General features: G+C 52.3%; 2 protein-coding genes across 2 annotated transcripts; one reads left to right on the top strand and one right to left on the bottom strand.

Moving 5' to 3' along the window:
* The first annotated feature begins 2,275 nt into the window (after nucleotides 1–2,275).
* On the top strand, nucleotides 2,276–6,791 carry CBX8 (chromobox 8). Its single transcript, XM_038371529.2, has 5 exons — nucleotides 2,276–2,434; nucleotides 2,902–2,945; nucleotides 3,139–3,204; nucleotides 3,323–3,389; nucleotides 3,616–6,791. The coding sequence occupies exons 1-5, from the start codon at nucleotides 2,366–2,368 to the stop codon at nucleotides 4,447–4,449; spliced, it is 1,080 nt and encodes a 359-aa protein (XP_038227457.1). The 5' UTR covers nucleotides 2,276–2,365; the 3' UTR covers nucleotides 4,450–6,791.
* Nucleotides 6,792–12,407: 5,616 nt separating this feature from the next.
* On the bottom strand, nucleotides 12,408–22,636 carry CBX2 (chromobox 2). Its single transcript, XM_038372666.2, has 5 exons — nucleotides 22,264–22,636; nucleotides 22,112–22,155; nucleotides 20,935–21,000; nucleotides 19,389–19,458; nucleotides 12,408–18,834 (listed from the first exon to the last, which is right to left on the bottom strand). The coding sequence occupies exons 1-5, from the start codon at nucleotides 22,435–22,437 to the stop codon at nucleotides 17,467–17,469; spliced, it is 1,722 nt and encodes a 573-aa protein (XP_038228594.1). The 5' UTR covers nucleotides 22,438–22,636; the 3' UTR covers nucleotides 12,408–17,466.
* Between the last annotated feature and the right edge of the window lie 259 nt (nucleotides 22,637–22,895).

Genomic DNA, 22,895 nt, shown 5'->3' with positions numbered 1-22,895 from the left:
CAGAGAAATACTATCTTAAAACAAATAACAAAACTCTTAAACAGCCATTAGTGATTTAAGGGGCTGGGGGCAGGAGAGAGAGAGAATTCTGCGGCAGATTTCGGTAACAGCAATCACCCAGTGATGACCACTTGATTGCAGAGAGCAATACAATAATTACCTTGTCATTTTGTTTACAGATAACCCTGCCGTAGCGGTACACACAAAAAGTCATTTGACGCTCCCGGAATCAGTGAAACCCTAGTCACATCTCACCTCTGTTCTGAGACACCCCATCCCCCATCCCAAATCCCTTTCGCCCGCCTGCTTGAGCAAACTTGGGGAAATCAAGCCCATAGGTTCTTGGAGTAAGGAAACCAGAAACTCATATTATAGGCTGTTGAAGTCTACTTTATTTTCACTACCCAAACTGTTGGAAAGTATTTAAACTTAAGCAGAAACAGCTGTACTCCTGGCACCACTCTACCAAACTATTTGTTACTGTGAATGACTTTTTATGATTATGAACTTTGCTGTTTTGCTGGCTTCCAAACGAACGGCTTTCTTGGCAGATATTGTCTAATGAGGTGATTTTTACGTAATCTTCAAGTATTTCGTTAATAAGATACAATTTCTCTTTGTTATATTAACCCACAATAGAGTTTTCCCCTCTTTTCCCAACCCTCTGTCTCTGCACCTAACAAATCCATCTGTTTCATACATTCTTTGACAGTCCAGTACCTAAGGAGCAGATCAGTAATAAAGATCAGTGACAGGTAACAGGGTCATTTCCCATTATTTTATTTTTTTACAATCGGCAAATTTTGCACGTATTACTTTCCATCTTATTTCAAAGACAGTCCTATCTGCATTTGATGTGGAAGTGAAGCCCGTCTCGTGCAGACAATACACTGAAGTCAAAGTTCGCAGAGTTTTGCTAAATTTGTAATAAAACGTCCAGGCTGATTTTTTTTTGTTTGCTTGTTTGCTTTTAATCAGCCGCCAGGCGAGAACATGCTAAATCCATGTCCTCTTCTAGAGTCTGTGCCGTGTAGTAGTTCCAAATCAAATGAAATCGCCGTCCTGCGGAGCGTTACATATGCACTATCCGACCCAGCCCGGCTCAGAAGTGTGTTCTTTGACACTTCGCTATCACGCAGCCGGGACTAGCGGCTAAACCTGGACCAGGGCATCAGGGGGTGGGACCCGGGGCGCCAACCGGTGTGGCTAGAACAGTCCCCGCAACGCCGCGAGTCCAAAGCCACCAGCAAAAAGACCCGAGACAAGACGCTGCTGCTGATTCAGCTCCTTCAGCCCGTTGTGCTTTTACATTTCCTTTCTCTGCACAAACGTTGCAGAAGCTTTTCAGGAAACGCCGCCGCCGCGCGCACAGCAGCCTGCTGGGGGGTTGTCACGGAGCCTCCCCCCGCTGGCAAAATGGGCCGAGTGGGTTGAAAAGCCGGCACTGGCCTGCACAAGCCCGGAGAGCAAATCTATCCACTGGCAACGGAAAGAAATCGGAGCAAGAATGCGCGGTCTGGCCCCGGGTTTGACAGACCCATCGACTCCCCAGGAACACAGTCCCCACTTCGCTTGCAGCGGGCAGCATCGGCTGCGCTCGGCGGGCCCTAGCTTCTTCCCCTAGCCCCCAGGCCTGGGGGTCGCGGCATCCCTTGGGCCGGGGGGGGGAGGACTCGGGGTGGCCGGCCGGGGCGCCCGTGCGCTGCTGGGCTGGGGGGGGACAGTGACTGTCGATGTCACGGAAGTTGGTGTGAATGGGTGGGTTCTTCTCGCCTGTTCGCTCGAGCTGGGCGGGGCCGTGGCTCCGGGCTGGGGTCGAGCCTGGGCTGGAGCTGGCAGGTGGCTGGAGCAGGGGCTGGCGGCACGGGGGGGGGCTGGTGGGGGGCAGTGATTTAGAAAGATGGGGCTGGATGGAGACGCCGTGCGTGGGGGAGGGGGGAGGGACAGGTATGCCGCCCCTCCCCCCCCGCCAGACAGCGGGGCCCCGGCCCCTGTGGGGCTCGCTCTGCCCCCCACCTCCGATGGCCCCAGCCTCCCTCCCTCCGCCCCCTGCCGCTCTCGCCGCTCCTCTGGCTCCGCCCCCTGGCCATTGAAAGGCGGGTCACGTAGCAGGGAGGCGGGGAGGGGAGGGGGCGGCTGGGGGAGGGGAGAAGGGGGCGGAGGCAGCGGGGGGGGAGGAGGGGCCGGGGCCGCGGCCTGGCCAATGCGGTGCAGGCGGAATATTCCACCGGCTCCGCCAGCAACAAGTGCGGGGGGAGGGATGCGAAGGGGGGGGGGCCACGGGAAGGGCTGACGTCAGCGGGCGGAGTATTATGGTCTGGGCTGCGCTGGCTGCTGCTTTTCTGCTGCCAGCGGCCGAGTAAACATGGAGCTTTCAGCCGTCGGGGAGCGGGTGTTCGCGGCCGAGGCCCTGCTCAAGCGCCGCATCCGCAAAGTAGGTGTCTCTCGGGCCCCCCCAGCCCCCGTGCATGCAGCCCCCCAGGCCTGCGGGAGGCCGAGATCGCCTCGGAGAGCAGCCCTGCTCCCTCCCCCAGCTGCTCCTATTTGCAGCAGCAGTTCAAAGCTGCCTCTTCCTCTGGACTTGCACTGCACACATTGCATCTGGTTATTTTTTGTCCTGCATGCTCATTTGTACAAAAATGCTGCAGGCAGGCTTTGCTGCATGCGTTTTGCTGCATGCATATTTTTGCCAGATGCATTTTGCTGCATCCCTGTTTGGTTGCATGGATTTGCTGCACGCATATTTTTTGTTCCATGCATTTGGCCGTTTGCATATATTTGACACATGCCTATTGGTGCAGGCTTATTTGGTTGCATGGATATTGCTACATGCATATCTTCATTGTATGCATCTATCTCGATTCCCCCATGCTTATTTGTTTTCTCTCTGTGCAACTGCAGGGGCGCATGGAATATCTCGTGAAATGGAAGGGCTGGTCTCAGAAGTAAGTAGGTTATATGTACAATTATGCAGCCAAGCAAATACTCAGAGGATGGTGTTATTATCTATTTTATTTATTTTGCATTGTAATAGAAAGGAAAGCCAGATCCCGTTTTGTTTTTTAATTTTATATATCTTGTCCCCACCCCCCACTCACAACTGACACTGTGTTTCAATCTCTATGCATGTCCTGATAGGTACAGCACCTGGGAACCCGAGGAAAACATTCTGGATGCCCGGCTGCTTGCAGCCTTTGAGGAAAGGTACAAGGCCTTTGCTAGTCATACACATCACACTTATAAACACGTTGCTCTGTTTTGTAGCAATGCTGAATTGAAAATGTGTTTTGTTTTGTTTTTGTTTTTTTTCTAATATCTCTAGGGAACGAGAAATGGAGCTATATGGCCCCAAAAAGCGAGGCCCCAAACCCAAAACCTTCCTGTTAAAGGTAAGGAGGCAGGAGCCTAATGTGTGCAGTGACATTGTTTAGTTGGTGAGTGGAGAGGGCTGCGTGCTGCAATGGGGAGCATCAGAACCAGCAAGCTAATAGCAGGATCCAGCTCCAGTACTGATGGGGAATGCTTGTGGAAAGGCCAGTGCTTATCTGGGACGTTGTAATTATGGAGCCGAACGGCAGGATAATAAAGTCACCGGTTGATTTATCTTCTTTGCAGGCACAGGCAAAAGCAAAAGCCAAAACCTATGAATTCCGCAGTGACTCTGCCAGGGGGATCCGGGTGCCATATCCTGGTAGATCACCCCAGGAGCTGGGCTCCACTTCCCGGGCTAGGGAAGGACTGAGAAACATAGCTCTGCCCACCCAGGGCAGTCCCAGCACCTTGAAGGGTGAGAGCATCCGGGACCGGGTTGGGAGAATGGAAGATAAACCTGGGGAGATCCCTAAAAAGAGAGGCCCAAAGCCTAGGAAAGAGCATTACAAGGACTTGCCAGAGGCTCTGGATGTCTCCAAGAGGAAATTATGTGAGCCAGGGGACAAGATGGGGGACTACCTCAAAACCAGGAAAATGGAGGAGGCCGTTCCTGGGGTGGCAAAGTTTGGCTCAGGACACAGTGTGATCCAGCTGGCCAGGAGGCAGGAGCCTGACCTCTCTGGTGCCATGTCCAGCCCCAATAGAGCAGAGGCTGGCATGAAGCTGGCAGCTTCAGAGACTTACCCACCCAGGGTCACCAAGCACAGGTCAGACTTTTTGGACCCCAAGGGGCAAGATGGATTGGACCCTGGTGGCCCTAAGATCATGCACAGCTCCGGAAACCAGGGCTCTGTGGGAAGCTTGTATCGAGACAGTTTGGGGACTCAGTCTGGCAGGCCCTCCCTCATTGCCAGAATCCCTGTCTCCAGGATTCTGGGGGACCCGGAAGAGGAGTCTTGGAGCCCATCTCTCAACAACTTGGAGAAAGTGGTGGTGACTGATGTGACATCTAACTTTTTGACCGTCACAATTAAAGAGAGCAGCACGGACCAAGGATTCTTTAAGGAAAAGCGATGAGTGTTTGCAGGATAGATCCAGAGAGATAAAGGCTTGGTTAGAGCTTGGTGGGGTTTTTTTTTCCAGGACAGGACCTAGAAACTGTCTCAATTCTTTCTGCTTGCATTCTTTTTTTTTTCTCTCTAGTTTTATGTTTCATTGGAAAGATTATCTCTAGAGTTATATTTTCTATTAGATGTAAATATGTTATTTAAGAAAAAATACCTATATATATATATATATCTATATATATATATTTCAACTCTAAGTTGTTTTATTTAAATGGAGACTGAACAGTGACTGCTCAGTTGGTCTTAGAAAGGACAATAAAACTGAGAACTAAGGAGTTCATGTATCTGTTGCAGGAGCCAGTGTATATAATGAATGGTGTTTGTAGCTAATTATGTTTTGGGGTTTTATTAATTATGATTTTTTCAGGGCAAAATGCCCTGATTTCTTGATTGTGATATAAGGTGTTGCTTGTACAATCAAGTGTGCTGTATCCAGACCTGTCAGTCTGGACAGCTGAAATAAGCACTTGAATTTACAGTATTGTTGGGTTTTGTTTCCAATTAAAAAAAAAAAAAGTTGGTATAAAATCAAAAAAAGCAGAAGTCCATAAAAAGACTGAAAGTTGTTCTAGTGAAGTATTAACTTGAATTACCTCTTCTTGCAAATGAAGAGGAGGTTTGTATGTTTAAGATTCCTAAAAGGAGTGATACTGAAATGCACTTTAATAGAATTGTCATAGCAGTTATGGGAGACAGAACTGAGCTGAGAAGCTGTTTTCATTTTGTCTGTTTGCTTGATTCTTTCCCCCACCCACTTAAAAAAAATCTGTTTACATTCCTGAAATGCCAGAAAAGTTTGGGAGGATAAAGTGTCGCTGCCCATATTTAGATGCTCATTCTATTATAGAATGTGTTGCTTTTTTTTCCAGGGCACAGTTCCCTTTGGACTGCTGGGAGACTCCAGATACAGTGTTCTATAATATCCACATCTCCCCCCAACAAACTCCAGAGTCACTTTTGGGGTTAGAGAAAATAAATATTCTCCCTGTTTTATGCCAGTTTCATAGTGGCTGAGAGGAGATCTACTACTAGGCACAAAGTAGGTGCTGCTGACACAGGTGGCCGTTAGTATTTGTTCACACCCTTCTCTTTGGAAGGCATATGTGAATGTTTTGGTTTGGTTTTGCTCCAGGCTTAGTGGGATTTAATGACTGAACAAAATGCAGTGGCTTCCATCCACTAGTGTAGACCAGAAATCTTTTGCTACCTTGCAGAAAGCATGTGGGGATTTTAGAAGTGTGTTTTCTCTCTCTCTCTCTCTCTCTCAACTCCATATTCCAACTTTACCTAGTTGAGGGAGAGGTTGATTTTTTGAGCCTGTTATGGGAGAAGGGGGTAGGTATTGGGGTTGTTTTTCAAGGTGTAACAAGAGCTCTCCTCTCCTAACATATAGTGGTTAAAGCACCTTTGTTGGTTCAAAAGCACAAAACTGTCCAGCAGCCCCAAAGGCCACGGGCCAGAGGAGCCTGGCCTTTCCCATCTTGTCTGATTGGCTCAGTGAAGGTCTTAAATGCTTCTTAATGTGGGGACTGCACATAAGATGAAAGCACATGGGGCCTGATGGGAAGAGAAAGGGGCAGGAGTACAAGGAGTAGCCTTTGCTACTCTTATGCCCATTCTGGATAATTTTACCTCCTACCTCTTTAGACCCCTTTTCCTTCCATCCTTGGGACTATCACTTTCATTGAATAAAATAAACAAGGGGACTCTGTTTAGGCTGTACACCAGAAGCTACTTGTGTGTTTTTTAACTTTAATATTTTGTAAAACCAAGATTTTAAACTTAGTTTGTACAAAGAATGGAAGCAAGGAATGTAACAATATTGATGCTATTTTCAGGTCAAACCTACATGGGACATGTCTGTTGCCATGTGTATGATAATGAGGATTTATCTACCCATCCTCCACCCTACATACCTGAAGCCTGGAAAATACTTCCCCTTGTTAAACAGATCACAGTGCAGCTCCCCCCTCATTCTAAAGAGTCAGGGGGTGATCTTAATTTGGCATTCTTCACTCCAGACCTGTATAAATATATATGTGTCTAGATACGCACATATATACATATATAAAGCTAGACATACCTGTGTGTATGTACATATCTACATATATATTGGGTGTGTGTGTGTGTGTGTGTGTGTGTGTGTTATTTAATTCTAAGACTTGTAAAAACAAATCTGGCTAAATCTCAGTCTCAGAAGTGAAGCTTAACTACATGTCTTCTGCCAACCGTGAATGTCTACATAATTCCTGCTTTTTATGTGAGTTTAAATATATACTTTGTAAATAGAAACGTGTGGTTCTTGTGTCCCCCCCCCTGCAATCTCCACGTTGCTTTGTTTATAGCTGGCTCATATCTCTCCCCGTGTGATTCCCGGGCCCCAAAGGGAAGGGGGGCTCGGGCCCCGTCCGCCTGCCGCTGAGTAGGGGGCTCGCCCCTGCATGTGGGCTCGCCTCCCCTTAGCCCGAAGCCCCCAGTACTGGCTGTTACTGGGCGGGAGGAGACGCAGGAACTTGCCCTAATGGGAAGCGCTGTTGAACGACGAGGAGCCTGCCCTGCCCTGCCGCCCGCTTTTGCAGGGAAGGCGCCCGGGGCGGAGCCGAGCTCCGTATCCTTCTCCCCGCTGCCTGGATGCCGCGATCCCGGGCGCTGGCGTCCGAACGAGCCCCGCGTCTCTCTCGCCCTTTTGTCTGCCAGGGCTCCGGAGGCCCCTTGCACCCGCCGGACCGGGGCAGCTCTAGTTCTTGGAGGCCGGGGACAGCCTGACTTCCCCGCCGCGGGGAGGCTCCGCTTCCTTCCCCCGACACCAGCGGCTGCTTCTCGGCTTCGCATCTAGAAGACAAAAACCAGCCCGGCATCTCGCAGCTCTGGCTGGAACGGGCCGGCTCCAGCCCGCCACTGGAACCGGTTCCCTCCACACGGGGATCTCCTGCTTCAGCAGCGCTTGATGGAAACTCAGCCTGCAGCCGCTTCTATAAACAGTCTCTGCAAACCATCTATCTGCCAGGCATTAAAATGCACGAATCGATTTAGGAAATTAATGTCCAGAGTGCTAGGCGGCTCCTGGGGCTCCTGGTGGAGGGGGTGACTGGATTAGTTACCCGGAGCCCATCACAGGTGATTCAAATGCCCAGCAATAGATATTTAGCCCCCACTACTTGGCCTGCCCGCTACTGAATAGAGGGCTGAGCACCCGGCTGGTGGGTGTTTCACACTTGCACCTCCGGAGGGGCAGCTGGTTTTGCCTTCGCTTGGTCGGTGTGATGGGCCTGGATGAAAGCAGCCAGACACGACCACTGCCCCCAGGAGCAAGCAAGGGGCGGATCTTGTCCAGGCTGCCCCAGGCCTCCCCAGAACATCCTGCCCCCGTGGGTGCTGGGGGCGGGAGGTGTGTTGGTGCGCAGCCGGCGCTGCACCGTCTGCGTGGGGCTGAGCCGCGTGTAAACGGCAGCTAGGAGCGGGCTGGACTCAGAACCGGAACAAAGCTGCACCCCGGGCCCTGCATTGTCCTGCCCCCAGCAGCCCCCGGCCTCTCTCGCCTCTTCGCCGGCGCGGGAGTGGAGCTGGGGAATGAATGTGGGCATTGGAACCGAGACGGTTTGCTGCCCCCTGCCGGTGTCTGCGGCCCCCTGCGGCCCCGTGCTGCGCTCCCTGGCCGCTGAATTTCCTCCCTGCGCGCTGCGACCCATCCCGAGAGCGCGTTTGCTGGGTTTTACCGCGCGGTAACTGCCGACAAGCGCAACCCTGTGCTAGCGGACCGGAGCCTGCCCGGCCGCACGGTCCTGGCCATGCAGCAGCTGCTTGTTCCCAGGGCTGAGCACCGGCAGCCTCTGGGGTTGCCTGATTTACACCATTGCGCGTGTTGATCACAAGGCTGTGAACGGTGCGAACTGTCCCGGGCCAGCTTCCCCCCGTGGTGTGGCTGGGGCTATGCTCCAGCCGGTCCCGCCTGCGGGTGAGAACTGTGCCAGGGGCCCCACGTTTCGGGCTCTGTTTGGGCGGGAAGCGGCTCCGTTTGCCAGAGCCTGCGGAGTGCGCGCCGGTTCGTTATTGTTCTGGGGCAGGTTTGCGTTCTGCTGTGTTACCCACACGCCATTAAGAAGACCTATAAGAGCGGGGCTGCCGGGCTGCCTAATTACTGCACACCAGTTGCCACCACCTCGGTATCGTGCGTGGCTGGCGTTGCAAAGACCAGCTGCGGAAGCCTGGGCTGGGATCAGAGAGCAGGACCTTGCAGGGCCTGCAGCAGAGAGGCTGCACCTCAGCGGTATTTTAAGGCTCCTCCTCTGAATTCCGGCAGCAGGTTCTGCACCCGGCCGCCTTGCAGGGGAGATGGGGGCTGCCCGAGCTGGGGGTCGCTCCGTAATCTCGCTGTGGCACTTTTGGTCAGGAGTCCAATAAGACCCAGCGGTGCCCCCCCCAACCATCACCCCATTGGGCGCCTGGCGGGCATTTGTCTGCCTCTCTGGGTGCCCGTAAACCCGCCAGGGAAGGCAGCCGAAAGGGCTGGCTGGGGGCCAGGCAAACCCAAAGAAACGCCTTTCCCAAGTGGCTTTCGGGTCTCCCCTCGCGGGCAAGGCAGGCCCGAGTCAGGAGGCTGGAGACCAGCGGGGTTTCCCCTCAGTAAGAGCTGGGAGCCCGCAGCACACGGCTCAGGGAGGGCGGAGGCCGTCCAGCGGCCGGGGGCTGCGCACCGAGAGCGGGACTGTGCCAACAAGCCCACAAACGCCTCACCGGGCCCCTGTGCGGGGATCAGCGGCCCCGCCTGCCAGGGCACTGACCCAGGACGCAGCCTGCCGCTTTGCCTGGGGTGAAAGATCTGGGGCTCCCTCAAACCCGGTTTGTATCCCAGCCCCGCCTGTCGCGGAGGGTGGCGTCTGGCTTTGAACGTCCCAAGTCTGGGTCCCGGAATGCACCAGAAAGCCTGAAAACCTGCCCCGCGAGCTCCCCGCAGGGCGCCCAGAAATCGGTCCTTTGTATTCAAATCTTCATTTACTGCAGAGCCAAAGAAAAGCAGGGGCCGGGCTGGGCTTTTTAGCCGTGTCCTCATTAACCTCCCTTTGCTGCTCCGCTGAGTGAAAGGAGCGAAACCTTTTATTATCGTAGCTGTCAGCATCTGTGCGCGGCACATTGGTGGCGAAGCGGAGAGGTCGAAAGGGCCGCACAATGCGGCTTTTCTCCTGGAGGTCCCAGCAGGAGACTCGCCTTTCACACACGTTTACTTGCCTTCCACAGAAAGGCCTGGGAAGTAGGGCGCTTGGGGACAAGTGAGGCGGAGGGGTCAGATTTGGGCGAGGGAAGAGACAGGCACCGCCCGGGAGGTGACAGGAGGGCGAGAGGGCGAAGAACGAGAAGGGGCCTTGGTCCTGCCGGAGCGCTCAAGTGCAAAGGTTTCCACGCAGGGAACGTGACTCGAAGCCTTCAGCCAGCTCGGGTGGGCCCCGGGACGTTCCTCCTCCGGAGTCTTCACGCTGCGGGCCAGAGAGTCCAAAAACTGGAGCGACTGGGACTGTTTCCTTCGTGCCTGGCCGAGTGAAATCCTGGTCCTGGAAACGTCAAAGGAATAGCAAGAACCTGGAGCTACCAACCCACTTCCCGTGCGGGAGCTCGCTGCGGCTCCTAACACCCACCCAGCAAAACAGCCCAGGCCCGGGCCCGGAGCTGCCCCTGGAGCCCCCGCCAGCCTGGAGGGGGAGACCTCCCTGCCTTGAGCTTAGCTGCTCATTGCAAGAGGAGCTGAAGCGCCGTGGGGAGCGAACTCCGTCCCCACCGGCCCGCGAGCGGGAGCCCAGCCTGCCTGTCCCGGGGAGGAGAGGTCACATCCCGGGCAGAGCCCCCCCGGCTTGTCACCCCCGCCCGGACAGTCTCTTTGCGCAGGCCAGAGGGAGCAGCCGCGGGCCCCAGCCTCTCGGTGCTGCTGACCCGGGCTCCCGGCTCCGGCGGGCTCCCGGCTGGTTTCATTTTCGCTTGGCTGCTGCGCCCGGCGCAAGGTCCACGCTGCCCCGGGCAGGGTATTTTAAGAGCTGTTCTGGCGCAGCGCGTGCAAGAGAAGGCCGAGTCTGGGTCCGGTGCCAGCCGGGGCAGCCCTCGGCTCCCACCGGGGATTCCCCCACTCCGGGGGCGCAGCGGGCTCTCTCAGCCCGTGCGAGGCATTAGCGTCTCTCCTCCTGCAGCCCCGCCCTCCCCGGGCAGCCAAGCGCCCGCCCGCCCCCGGGGGCAGCCGGCTGCTTCCCCCTTGCCCAGCTCCCCCTGCCCCCGGCTGGGCAGGTAGGGCTGAGCCGCCCGTGCCCGGGCTGCAGGAAGGCGCACGCGGGGCGCGCTCCTCTGGCTGCTCCGCAGGTGGGCGATGCGCAGGCCCGGCTCCCCCAACGCCCCGGAGAGGGAAAGAAACTGGGGGGAGCGGCGGCATCCCGCGGCCCGGGGCTGGGCAGCGGGGGGCTGCTGGCCCTCCCTCGGCCCCGGAGCACTGTCCAGTGCCGCTCAGAGCCTGGCCCGGGGCCCAGGGGGGCTGAGAGACCAGCCGCTTCCTCCCGCGGGGCGAGAGCCAGGCCCCGCCAGCTGAGCGAACCGGCCGCGTTTGCCGCGGCTGGAAAAGGAGCCGGGGCGGTCCGGCCCCCATCCCCCAGGGCGGGCATTGTGCTTTTTAACAGCTGAGGAGTAATATCAGGGCGGCCTCTGCCCAGAACTGCTGGGAACGGCGAGGGCAAAGGGCCTTGTTGCTCCAGAAAGCTTCCCCGCTCAGGTGAGCTAACAGATCCTGCAGGAAGAGCATAGCAAAGCTTTAAGCAGGCTGTCTGCACCCCCTGCTCCTGGCAGGTTTGGGCCCCTGGAGATTAGTTCTCCCCTGCTCCAGCAAAAACAGGGTTTGATACTTGTAAGTATCCTTGGAAGAGGGAAACACCTTGTGGGAGAAAAGCTTCCAGTTCCAGCCTCCTTTCTTTTCAGGTCCCCTTGTAGAGCATACTGGGTCCTGGGAGGCAGTTTGGGGTCTGAGTCTCTCTTGCTCTCCTAAGAAGCCGCAAAGTGCTGCAGCTGTCCCTAGTCAGGGTTGGTAAAAGAAAGGGCAAAGGTGGACCAAAATCGTGGACAAAGAGGCCTCTTCTCCTGCATTAGGCACTTTGAATAACTGAGGGTGGACAGGGCATTCCAAGGGAATTCATGGCAAAGGCCATACTCAGGGGGCTAAACATTGCTGACAGAATGATGTAAAGCTATAAATTGGTCAGAAAGTGGCGACAGCCTGACTTGCACCCCTCCTTTGGTTTACAAAGTACATGTCACTGATCCCTTCTATTGGGCAGGGGCCAAACCAACCTTTGTGGCCCCTCGTCCTGAACTCAAGAAAGGGCCGTGCAAGCTTAGACCAGGTCTAGGTTTCAGCCCCAGCTGCATTAGGGATGATGCAGTGTGAGTAAGAGCGTGGTGGAAGGTGCTTTGTCACTTACTGCAGCAGGTTGTTTTTCTTACTACCACCTTTCCCCACCTCCCACTCATAATATCACCTCTGGTGCACAGTGACCTAACAGGGATTCACTGACAGCTAAGCTACAGGAAAGCTGATTTCCCCCTTCCCTCTCTTTGCAGAACTTCTTCTCTAGGGCAGCTGTCACACTTTCTCCACATTGTAATCATGGTGGTTTGTTCCCCACTAAATAAAGGTACAGGGTATAATGCTCAGCTAAGTTAGGGGGATTTGCCTTGTAGAAGTTGGAGCAAGGCGACTCAATTCCAATTCTTGTGTTCTATTCCTAGCTCTGCGACTGACACAGTCTGTCACCTGGACAGGTAAAGGTCCATGTAATACGATGTCTCTCAGCTGTGCCGTGAAGCTTAATGTCTGGAAAAGGTTGTGAGACAGTCACCTGGAAAGTACAATTACACAGTCCATCTCCCCATGCTGCACAATAGTCTGAAAAGTTTAAAAATATATTTATTGATATACTAACATGAATAAAAACATTATACACAGTTGTCTGACATACCAACTTCTAGTGTTTTCCTGCAAAATAAATTAAAAGCAGCCTAGAGGTCTGGAGTCTACACTAGCATTAGTGTCCAAAAATACTAGAAAACGTCACAAAATGCAAGGAAGCCAACTCCAGGGTCACCAAAGGAACCCCAACCACTGACGTGAACACACTGCAAGCTCAATGGGCAGCCATTGTCTTCAGGTAGGCAGCCCTTATTTAACCTGTGGGCTGGGCTGCTGTCTTGTTTCCAACAAAGAACTCAAGCTTTCTCCAGGTAATAACACATCCAATGCTTGTTCTCTAAAAAGCAAACAAACTGCTGTAGTTTAAAGCAATCAGAAGTGGCATACAGGAATGATTTGGCTTTTTTAATAATAAAAAATAATAAATGCAAATCAGGCAGTAATTGGCACTGTTACAAGAACAATTGTTTTCACACACACACCTCCTCAGTTTCTTCTAGTAAAACCTTTTCTTTTTGGGTCTAGAGTCCTTCACATCTGTGTCAGTCTCAGAACCAAAACAAAAAGAAGAAGCTCCCAAGAACTCCAGTTTTTTGGTACAATATATATATATAAAAATATACTAAACTCCTAAGGAAGATGACTGAATTGTCCACTTTTTCCAGTCCAATGAAAAACCCTTATACTTCACCAGATTATGCCAGGATAAAATACCGATTCAATATACAAATACTGTAGTACTATTCCCTGGGAAACTCCTTAAGACTAAAAATAGTGATAAACCTTTAACTGTTTTTTTTGACATGCAACTAAAACACAAACTCATAGCAGCAAATTTTATAAAAGGTAGACTTTGAAGACTAATTTTATTGGTAAACACAAATAGCACCAGCTTTTTAAACTTCAGTCCACAAAAGATTAAATTAAAACGCACAATTTGCCTTTGAGAGGCTGACTTCAAAGTTAAACTTTCACTCAGACACACACTCACGCTAACTCACATTGTTAAGGGGAGTCAACACATTTAATGCCAGATTAAAGGGGGGGAGGAAGAATGAGATGAAAGCAAGGTGTTTCCAGATTATCACTTTCACAGTCTTTCTAACTTTGGGATTGAAACAGCTGGTTAACAGAAAGGCACAATGTTAGCATTGGCAAAGCAGGTTCCCACTGCTACAGGAGGGGGAAAAACCCCAGTTTTATAAGTAGCTGTTGCTGAAAGAAAGCCAGTTTCCATTTGTATTACAAGTTTCCAGAGCAAAAATTAAGAATCCCAAGAAAATATCACCCAGACTCTGAAAGGCAAGAATGCCTTTGAGTGGGACCAAGCCACCAAATGTGAAATACAATTTAATTTAGAACTGGAATTCTGAATGGGGACATCTTACGTAGCGCTTGTCTAGGCTGGAGGACTTTGCACCGTAAGTACACAGATGTGGTTTGCACTCTTTGTAAACTAAGGTAGGCATGCAGCATCAGTGCAAATCAGTACCCACCATGATTAGTCACACCAGTCCAAGCCCTGTCCTACACAAGTGCAACCCTCTTGATACCCCAAAGTAAAAACATAGGCACTGACACTGTAGGAGTAGGGACGGAGAAGCAGTTTTCTATCATCTTAATACAGTCTTATCAACTGGCCCCTCTCCAGACCAGCATCAAATGCCATTTTTCAATGGCCATCCCAGGAGGTTGTTTACACAGACCCATCATCAGCCTTATTGTAAGGATTTCTGGGTTCATCCCTGTGGAAGCAGCTTCCTCCCTCTCTGTGTTCAGATGCCAACCTCAGAAAGGATGGTGCAGTTCCCTTTGGACACACACCAGCTGCTACCATCACCAAAGCAGGTGTACCTGGGGATCCACATAAATGCTGGGTGCCACACTGCTGAGGAGGGTCTTCTCCCCTACCCCTCACCTATGTCCTTGCTTTTCACAGGACCCTGGACTAACCCAGCTTTGCGTAAGCACAAGACAGCTGTCAGTGACCTGTACCATGGGCAAGGCTGGGACAGCACATTCCAAAAGGCACATTGTAAGTTACTTTAGTTTGGATTTGCAAAGGCCAAGTAGTAAATATTTGATGTGTGGGGAAGACAGCCAGACACAGCCTTTGAGATGTCCAGACCCCTCTTGTTCATTACTGAAGGAAAGGATCTACCAGCATCCCCGTGTCTGGGGCTTCAGAACACATGTGGTAAAGGCCACCGCAGGGGTAAAGGCTTCTGAACCCACAAGCTAATTTTTTCTTGACATTCTCAAAGTTGCAATAGTTAGTTTGGCTGCATGTGAATTATGAGGTCAACTGAATAACAGACGTTACTTTTTGGCACCAGGGAGCTCCAAAGCAAACCCTCCTCGCAGACAAAACTGGTCTGGCCCACATGACCCCTTGTCTCCCGCACTTGAGGAGGACAGTTCTTACCATGGATAGTGCAGCCAGCCACACCAACGACAATCCCTGGGCTGGCAGAGGCTGCGGGAGCTCTGCTGCAGCAAATCTGAAGTGAGCTCCTAGCCCCCAGGCTGACTGTTAGAGTATCAATTACTTTGGGAGGAAGCCACAGCTAAGGCCTTCTGGCTGGCAGAAAGGTCACTGACTATAAGGGGGTGGAAACCCCCACCCCACAAATCCACCTAGGTAACATTCAAGGCAGGAACCGTTCCATAAGATTAGGGGCTTGTCAACTCAAACTGGACCCAATCTTAGGTTTGTTAAAAACGAAACCTAAATCAATTAAAGTTTTTGAATTAAATACAAAATCCAGTGGAACCTTCCCTGGCAACCCAGACACCGCAGTACTAACAGCAATAGATTATAAAACCTTCCTGACTTTCACTACCCACCTGAGAGAACAGCCAGCCCAGGCCCAAAGGAACTAGCATTTTAAATGCCGGACCACATCAGAGCAGTAAAACAGAATTTAAGAAATATACGTGTGCCTATATTCACCTAATGGACCTGCAGCCTTTGGCTCTTTACGAGTTGACAGCATCCCTTTAGTAGCACAGCCGCTACTGACATTGCAGGTGCTCCATACTGTGGCTGAGGAAGATGCACATCACTGGGGCAGGGATGTAGTAGATGAACCCATCCACTTTGAAGCGGCACCTAAACACACTGACCCGATAGCCCAGTCATTGGCCACCCTGCTGCAGAGATCTTTCAAGGGCTGCCTTTTGCAGGCATGTTCTTATAGCACATGAGGGTACCAGGCTGCCCCTGCCATGCACCCAGAAGAGTTCCAGTTCACTACAATTGCAAAGGCTGCATTCAAACAGAGTTCAGCAAGAGCCTCCTTGTCTGCCTGAAGCAGGCTCCATCCAGAGCCTGCCAAAGGCTGTCCCCGGGGAACTGCTGCTTGAGAGGCAGAGAGGTGTGTGCTCTCCTCACCCCAGCGACCCCTAGCCCCACCCTAGGAGGCTTTGAGCACCCTGACTTTCCACTGAAATAAAAGTGAATTGAAGGCACTTGGCAGCACCCAGCTTGAGCCCTGCATGCACTGCCTCCACCGCGCTCATAAAGCCTACTAGCAACAGGAGCTTGGCAGGAATTCTGATCCCACAAATGCTGTGTTTTAACCCTCACTCATTCCTAGTGGTAGCAACAAGACAAGGCTAATAGCAAGTCAGAGCCCCAAGCTGCCGGCTATCCCATGCCTCATGGCACCTACAAACCTCAGACCTAGTAGAAAAGGTTTCTCCATTGTGCTTGAGCCTCACAGTGGGTCTCCAAGTAGCAGGTGGCTTGAGGCCCAGGGCTGCAAAATCTACAGACAGCCCTGAAGGACGTGTGTGCATTCAGCAGTCAAATCCTGCCACAAATATTTGCATGTACCATGTGAAGTGTTAAGGATACTGGGACAAAGAAAAGGCCTGGATTTGGAGAGCACTGGGCTGCACAGCACTAAATTGTCCAGACTGATTCCCAACTCTGACTTCTTTTACGCACACAGAAACATTCACAGCAGCAGCTCATACTGCTTGCAAGCCTGGCCAACCGCTGATCAGCCGCCAGCTCATGCTGTGCACCTCAAACGTGCCACATGTGGTGTGAATGCAGGCTGTGATGCCCATTCCCACCACAGCGGGTCTGGGTTTGCCAGCGATAGTAACAGTTTTAGTCTGAAGGCCCCTTGCCCCCCCACCTCCCTTCTGAACAAGGGAGGATTTTGTATAAAAATGTAAACAATATTTCCATTTCATTTGCAAAACATCACAAGAGAACGAGGAGTCACTTCACGCTCATCACTGGGAGCAACCTAACCCAGGAGGGTAGCTGGGCTTAAACTAATGTCCCCTGAAAACCCCCACATCTACAGGCAACTCCCCCCACCCCACAGCATGCAGAACACTGTGGAAGTTGGCTGTCTGATTTGGATTGAGTCTGACTGTCCCAGGAGATTGTGGTCAGATTTGTGCTAATGCCTAGAAGGAAAAAAAACACTTCACTTTTTCTTAAGGAAAAGCTTTAGCCTGTTACATTGCATGACACCACAGCCCTCTCCTCAACTGTCCAGGTACTTGCATACCCGGTGTTCTGACATTTCAAGATGTACAGCAAAGAAATCCAACCACAGAGAAGCCTGGTTTACCAGTCACTTGCTAACCACTTTTTAGCAGCCAGCTAGCCAGCCTTAATCCCCACCAGAGAACCACTGCATTAACCTTACTCTGGTGCCATCTGCTATAGTGGTCAGAAAAACAGAATGGCCTTTGGTAGCTGTTAACAAGTTTCCCTGTATCCTACTCCTCCCAGCCTTCAGAGAAAATCTCTTTTGGCTCCAGGAAGCCTCCATAGATACAATGAATCACCAAGAACAATGCTGGCGGGCAATGGCAGAACACTTTGTTGGGGGAAGCTGGGGTCTTGTTTAATAGCCAATTGCTTATAGGGGCAGGGACACCTGATTTTTGCCTCCCCAAATCTCATTGCCATCTGGCATTCACTTGAAGAAAAACCCAATGAAACAATTGGAAAGAGGCATCAGAAGGGGCTATGGGAACCCATCTCCCCACCTCACACCTCCTGATTCAGTAATGTCTAAGATTGAAAAACCCAACACTGGTGGGAGACTCCTTGACGGTCACTGTAATCAGGTTGGCTGTCACATCTGTGACAAAGACGTGTTCAATCAGGCTGCGGGTGGGTTTCCAGTCCTGGCTGGTCTGGATGGAGACTGACATGTTCTGGCCCATACCAGGAAACGAGGCAGAATCCCGATCCGAATCGGAGCTGGTCTCCTCTTCGCCAGTGCTCATTTCAGACATGGCTGCTGGCTTGCGGTTCTCTGTTGTGGGGTGCCCCTCTGGTGCACATGGGACTCCACTTTTTGTCACATCTCTTTCCCCAGCAGCTGCTCTTTGCATTGGTTTCTCATTTTTGCAGGTGTCCACGCCTGGCGGCAGCCCAGTGTTTTGTACATTCAGCACTGTGCCCATCCTGCTGCCCTTGGCAGCGGCTGCCCCCACATTCACAGCTGTGGCACCAGCACTTTTGGCCAGAGTTCCACAGACATGACGAGGGAGGCTGCTGCCACCTGCTGAATTCGGCCCATTTTTGACACTCTGTAAGTTTAAAGCTTGAAGGTTCAGCTCCTGATTGGACGTCAGCTGGCTTCCTGGGGCAGGTGAATTCACAGGTGCCTTGCTGCCATTGTGCAAGGTTTGAGCCCCAGCAGTGAAGCCTGATTTCTGATCCCCCCCAGCACCACTGCCGAGTGCCTTGGCTGTTTTGGATCCTGGCACATTCAACCTAGGCTCCCCAGGTCCTTTCTGGTTTCTCATTTTTAAGTCCAGTCCTAGGCTACTCTTGGTGGATGCCTGTGACTTGAGTGCCAGCCTCCCTGGGGGTGGAACCTCTGCAGAGCTCTGGTTTTGGGACATCCTGTTCATGTAGTGCACAATAGAACTCTGCCAGCTGATCCCGTGGTTTGGGCTCCCAGAGGAGCCCTTCAGTATATTGGGCAGGTTCTCAGCAGATAAGCCCCCTGGACCAAGCCCACTCAGTGCACTTTGGGGCTCTTTCACATTAGATTTAAGCACAGCAATACCTGAGCCCTGAGCATTGTGTTGGGGCTGCAATTTCCCCATTAGTTTAGAACCTCCCGCCGTCTCCTTTCGGGTTGTTTTCAGCACCTTGGCCACGTTCATGGTCCTTCTGGCTGCCTTCTGCTCCGGAGGCAGAGGTTTCCGCCCACGCTTCTTCCTGACAGGGTCTTTTATTTCCGGCTTCGCAACCAGAATCTGAGCTTTCTTCTGTGGCAATGGGTGAGTCTCTCTGCTCCGGGGACCTCTCTTTGCCTCCAGGTCACTCTCATCCTCTTCATCAGAGGAGGAGGAAGATGAAGAGGTAGAGGATGAGGAGCTACTTGACTTGATTTTTGGAGGCTCCTCTGGTTCCTTTAAAACAAAAATAAAGAGGGAGCAGGGAGAACATTAGCCTGAATTAAGATAGCTGGCAGAACTGTGTGTGGCTAAGTTCTTCAGCAAGATACGAATTTGTTCCCAGTGACCCCACGGATCACTGCATTACATGCATCAGTCCCTGACTGTGCACAGGCCTCTACTCTGCAAAGGGTTAAAGAGTCCCTACTGCACACAGGCCAGATCTAATATATTGCCCTCAAATTCCATGCGACTCCCACTTTTCCCTCCCCATCATTGCTGATGAGCAATTACCAAAGTGTCTGGATAAAGAGAAGCTCCCCCTATCCCTGCCCCTTATATGCAACCTCAGAGACACATTCCTGGGTACATTGTGCTCTCGGAACAGTGTCTCCTGGCAGCTCTGTGCCCTCCCATTCTCCAATGGAAATCCAAGACGTAGGATCCATTTCAGCAACACTGACCACTCCACATTGTGACACAAGAGGTTGTAAGGGACCTTTCAGACAAAGAATGTCCCAAGAACTGCCATTATCCCCACCACTCCACACATCACCACTGTTACTTACCACATGTTTCCTGGGCCTGCCTCTGGGTCGTTTACCCCTCTTCCGATTCTGCACCTCTTTCTCGTGTTCCCTGCAAACACACCAGTTGAGGACAATGCTGCACCCAGGAGCCAGCCTATTTCCTCTCTTATCAGCAGAGACCTTGTTTGAAATGCTGCACAACTCAGTTCTAATCCAAGCAGCAACAGATACTCACGAGTCTTATGCTTGTGACAAACATACAGAAATCTTTCCTGGAGAGCTCCAAGCCTACAGATTTCACACTGACCCAGGCTGTTTGTTGTTGGTTTGGGAAAGCACCCAGGTCATTTTGTAAGTGCAGTGGGGGGAAGGAATTCTGCTGCAGTCTCTGGGAGTCACAGAATAGCTCTCTCAGCAGAGCAATATGTAGATTATGGCAACAGTTGCTGGTTACTGGAATAGAAAGTCTGCTATTGTAGACTGTGTGCAACTTATAGCAGCCAAGACTTATATAGACTTATAGCAGCCAAGCTGGCAGCATTGCAGCAGTTGCCAAGCTCTGCACTGCCACGCTGCCAATATGATGAAGGAAAGAGACCTCCTGGAAACAGGATCACAGCAAGGTGTGGTGGCGAAGAGGCATCGCTGTCCTCTGCTAGATGATTCCCTATGACAATAAGAGGCCACAAAAGGGCCCTCTGACTGTAAGGCAAGATGCCATATAGGAATCGGAATTATGGGATGGAGAAGAGGTTATAAGAATAGTGTCTCCAGAGCAAAGTGATGGCTGACTGAACACCAGAGTCCCTTACTCACTTTTTAACTGCTGAAACCTATTAAACAGGTCACTGTGCCACCCACAATAATACCTAGATTTTTTTAAAAAAAAAAAACAAAGTGGATTTAGAAACCCACTATAATTAAGGCCAATCATAAAGTTTAGTGTTTTTATATTAGTGCAAAGGCAAAACATTTGCCAGCACTGTGACAAACGTAGCCAGAGGGCTATATCTGCACCCCAGTGCACACGGATTTCTAGTTACCTTAACTAATCATACAATCCAATTGCAGAGCTGCACTCCATATACAAGTATGGAACATTATAGAGAGCCTCTTTTCTCTAGCCCCGCCACCCCACCCCAATCACTGCCAGGGGATACGTATCACATTCCTCCAACAAGTATGTTTTCAGTGGATTTTAAAAATAAGTTTGTTTCTGTAATTCTAGAAACTGCCTCTCTCTGTGCATGCAGCATACACAGAAACACAACCAATGCCCAGACCTTTAGATCAGAGGTCAAGTACATTCAGCTTCCAACGCTCCTTTCTAAGTTAAATGTCTGTATGGCATGCTAGTGCAGTCACTTTGCACAGCCTATGTAAAATACATTCTGATCTGGGCCCAAATTAATCACATTTATAACACTTGGTAGCCATCTATGAACCTGAACTGTTAGTTTAGATTATCACCATATTTTAGCCTAATGAGCTCTTCAGTATGCCATTTGCAGGACTTCCAAAGACCGAATGATCGATTAGACATTGTTCATCCAACAACAACCAGAAGTATTTATAGTTTGCTCACTTCTTTTGGAAGGCAAGGAGCAGCCTTGGATCAAGGATATTCTCTTCAGGTTCCCAGCTGTTGTGTCTGGAAAAGAAGAGTAAACACACAATAGAGAACAGCAACATGAAAGCATTTTTTTAAAGTTTGGATTAATATATGGAATATCATCTGCCCATATGCAGCTCACATGACAGCCCGTATGGGCGATTTGAATCTGAGAACAGTGCGCAGGCTCCGACCAAAGCCCACATCTTTGAATAACCCCAAAGTAATAATCCCGCAGGGAAAGTCCGAGTTCTGCTGCAAACGCTGCGGAAATGGCAACACTACATAGGATGCAAACCTCATTCTCATCAGAAAAAGAAAAGGAGGACTTGTGGCATCTTAGAGACTAACAAATTTTTTTTGAGCATAAGCTTTCAGGAGCTACAGCTCACTTCATCGGATGCATCCGCTGTAGCTCACGAAAGCTTATGCTCAAATAAATGGGTTCGTCTCTAAGGTGCCACAAGTCCCCCTTTTCTTTTTGCGGATACAGACTAACCCGGCTGCTCCTCTGAAATTCTCATCAGCGTGCACTGAAGAAGATGCTCTGGAGAACGGGAGTGACTCTGGAAAGGGGGTGCTACATTTTTGGGGGAAATAGCCTCCCCGCCCTCGCCCCGGGGTCAGAAAACTGAGACGGTCTAGAAAAAGTGAAGTGTATTGACTGACAGGGGGCAAACCCTGGATGAGCCGAAGGATTAAGGGCAACAATGTGAGCGCTGCGGGGAGGGGGCTGGAACGAGAAGCGGAGCGAAAACCCGGAGAGGAACCCGGTTTCCAGGAGCAGCTGGCCGGAGGAGTAAACAGAAAGGGTCCCCGCCAGGCCGCCAAATCCCTCCCGTCCGGGGCACGGCGCAGCCCCACAGCCATCAATGGGAAGCTCAGGTTTCATTCAGCGGGCGAAGCGCGGACACCCAGGCGGCTCCCCCGGCCCGTCCCCACCGGAGCGGGGGCCGCTCGGAGCCGCCTGCGCCGGGCCGGGGGCCGGGGCTGCAGCCTCAAGCGTGCGCCGGGGCCGGGGGGGGGCGGACACTTATTGGTAAACAAAAGGGACCCGGGGCCGGGACGCGGCGCCTCCCGAACAAAAGCAGCCAGGAAGGGGCCGGAGCAAGTGGCCGCCCCCGCAGCGCCCCCCGCCCCGCACACTCACTTGGAGGACCAGCCTCGCCACTTCACCAGATACTCCAGCTTGCCCTGCGGGGAGGAGAGAGAAGCGGTTAGCGCCGGGCCTGGCGGGGAGGCTGCCCGGGAGCGGGGGGGATGCCCGGGGCGGGGCCGGGCCGGGCCGGGCCGGGCGCCCACCTTGCGGAGCCGCTTGCTCAGGATGCACTCGGCGGCGAAGACCTGCTCGCCCACGCTGCTCAGCTCCTCCATGGCGCCGGCCGGCTCCGCTCCGCGCCCCGCCGCCCCGACACACAAGGGGACTCGCCGGACGCAGCCCTGAGGCGCGCCCCCGCCCGCCGCGTGCGCCCGCATCCCTCCCGGCGCGTTCCCGCGGCGGGGCACACAATGCAGCGCGCGCGCGCCCGTCTCCTCCCCCCCCACCCCTAGCTCAGAGGCTCCCCAAATTCCCAGGGAGCCAATGGGGAGGGGAGGGGAGGGGGGGGAGGGCGGAGACTGGCAGCTGGGGAAGGGGATGGGGTCAGGCGGCTGCAGAAAGGAGAGTGATTGTCTCAGCGCGACCCCTCCCCTTCCTGCCCGGCGGGGGGGATTCGCTCCCCCTGCCCCTAGTGTGGAACTGGGGGGAGGGGCCTTTGGCCCGGGCAATAATCACAGGCATAATAAGCGAGCTGTAGCTCACGGAAGCTTATGCTGAAATAAATGTGTTAGTCGCTAAGGTGCCACAAGTCCTCCTGTTCTTCTTGCGGATACAGACTAACCCGGCTGCTCCTCTGAAACCAGGCATAATAATGCAGCCGCCCGTAGGTTTCCCC

Source organism: Dermochelys coriacea, chromosome 14 (assembly GCF_009764565.3).
Source record: "Dermochelys coriacea isolate rDerCor1 chromosome 14, rDerCor1.pri.v4, whole genome shotgun sequence".
Classification (NCBI taxonomy): domain Eukaryota; kingdom Metazoa; phylum Chordata; order Testudines; family Dermochelyidae; genus Dermochelys; species Dermochelys coriacea.
This window is presented reverse-complemented; position numbering and strand designations above follow the sequence as displayed.

What these genes read in the sequence shown, in the direction of transcription:
- CBX8 (XM_038371529.2), top strand. Translation starts at nt 2,366, where the DNA reads ATGGAGCTTTCAGCCGTCGGGGAGCGGGTGTTCGCGGCCGAGGCCCTG. An exon ending in TCAAGCGCCGCATCCGCAAA is followed by an intron (nt 2,435 to 2,901) that starts GTAGGTGTCTCT and finishes GTGCAACTGCAG; the next exon opens with GGGCGCATGGAATATCTCGT. An exon ending in CTTGCAGCCTTTGAGGAAAG is followed by an intron (nt 3,205 to 3,322) that starts GTACAAGGCCTT and finishes TAATATCTCTAG; the next exon opens with GGAACGAGAAATGGAGCTAT.
- CBX2 (XM_038372666.2), bottom strand. Translation starts at nt 22,437, where the DNA reads ATGCGGGCGCACGCGGCGGGCGGGGGCGCGCCTCAGGGCTGCGTCCGG. An exon ending in TGGCGAGGCTGGTCCTCCAA is followed by an intron (nt 21,001 to 22,111) that starts GTGAGTGTGCGG and finishes CTTCTTTTCCAG; the next exon opens with ACACAACAGCTGGGAACCTG. An exon ending in CTCCTTGCCTTCCAAAAGAA is followed by an intron (nt 19,459 to 20,934) that starts GTGAGCAAACTA and finishes GTGTGTTTGCAG; the next exon opens with GGAACACGAGAAAGAGGTGC.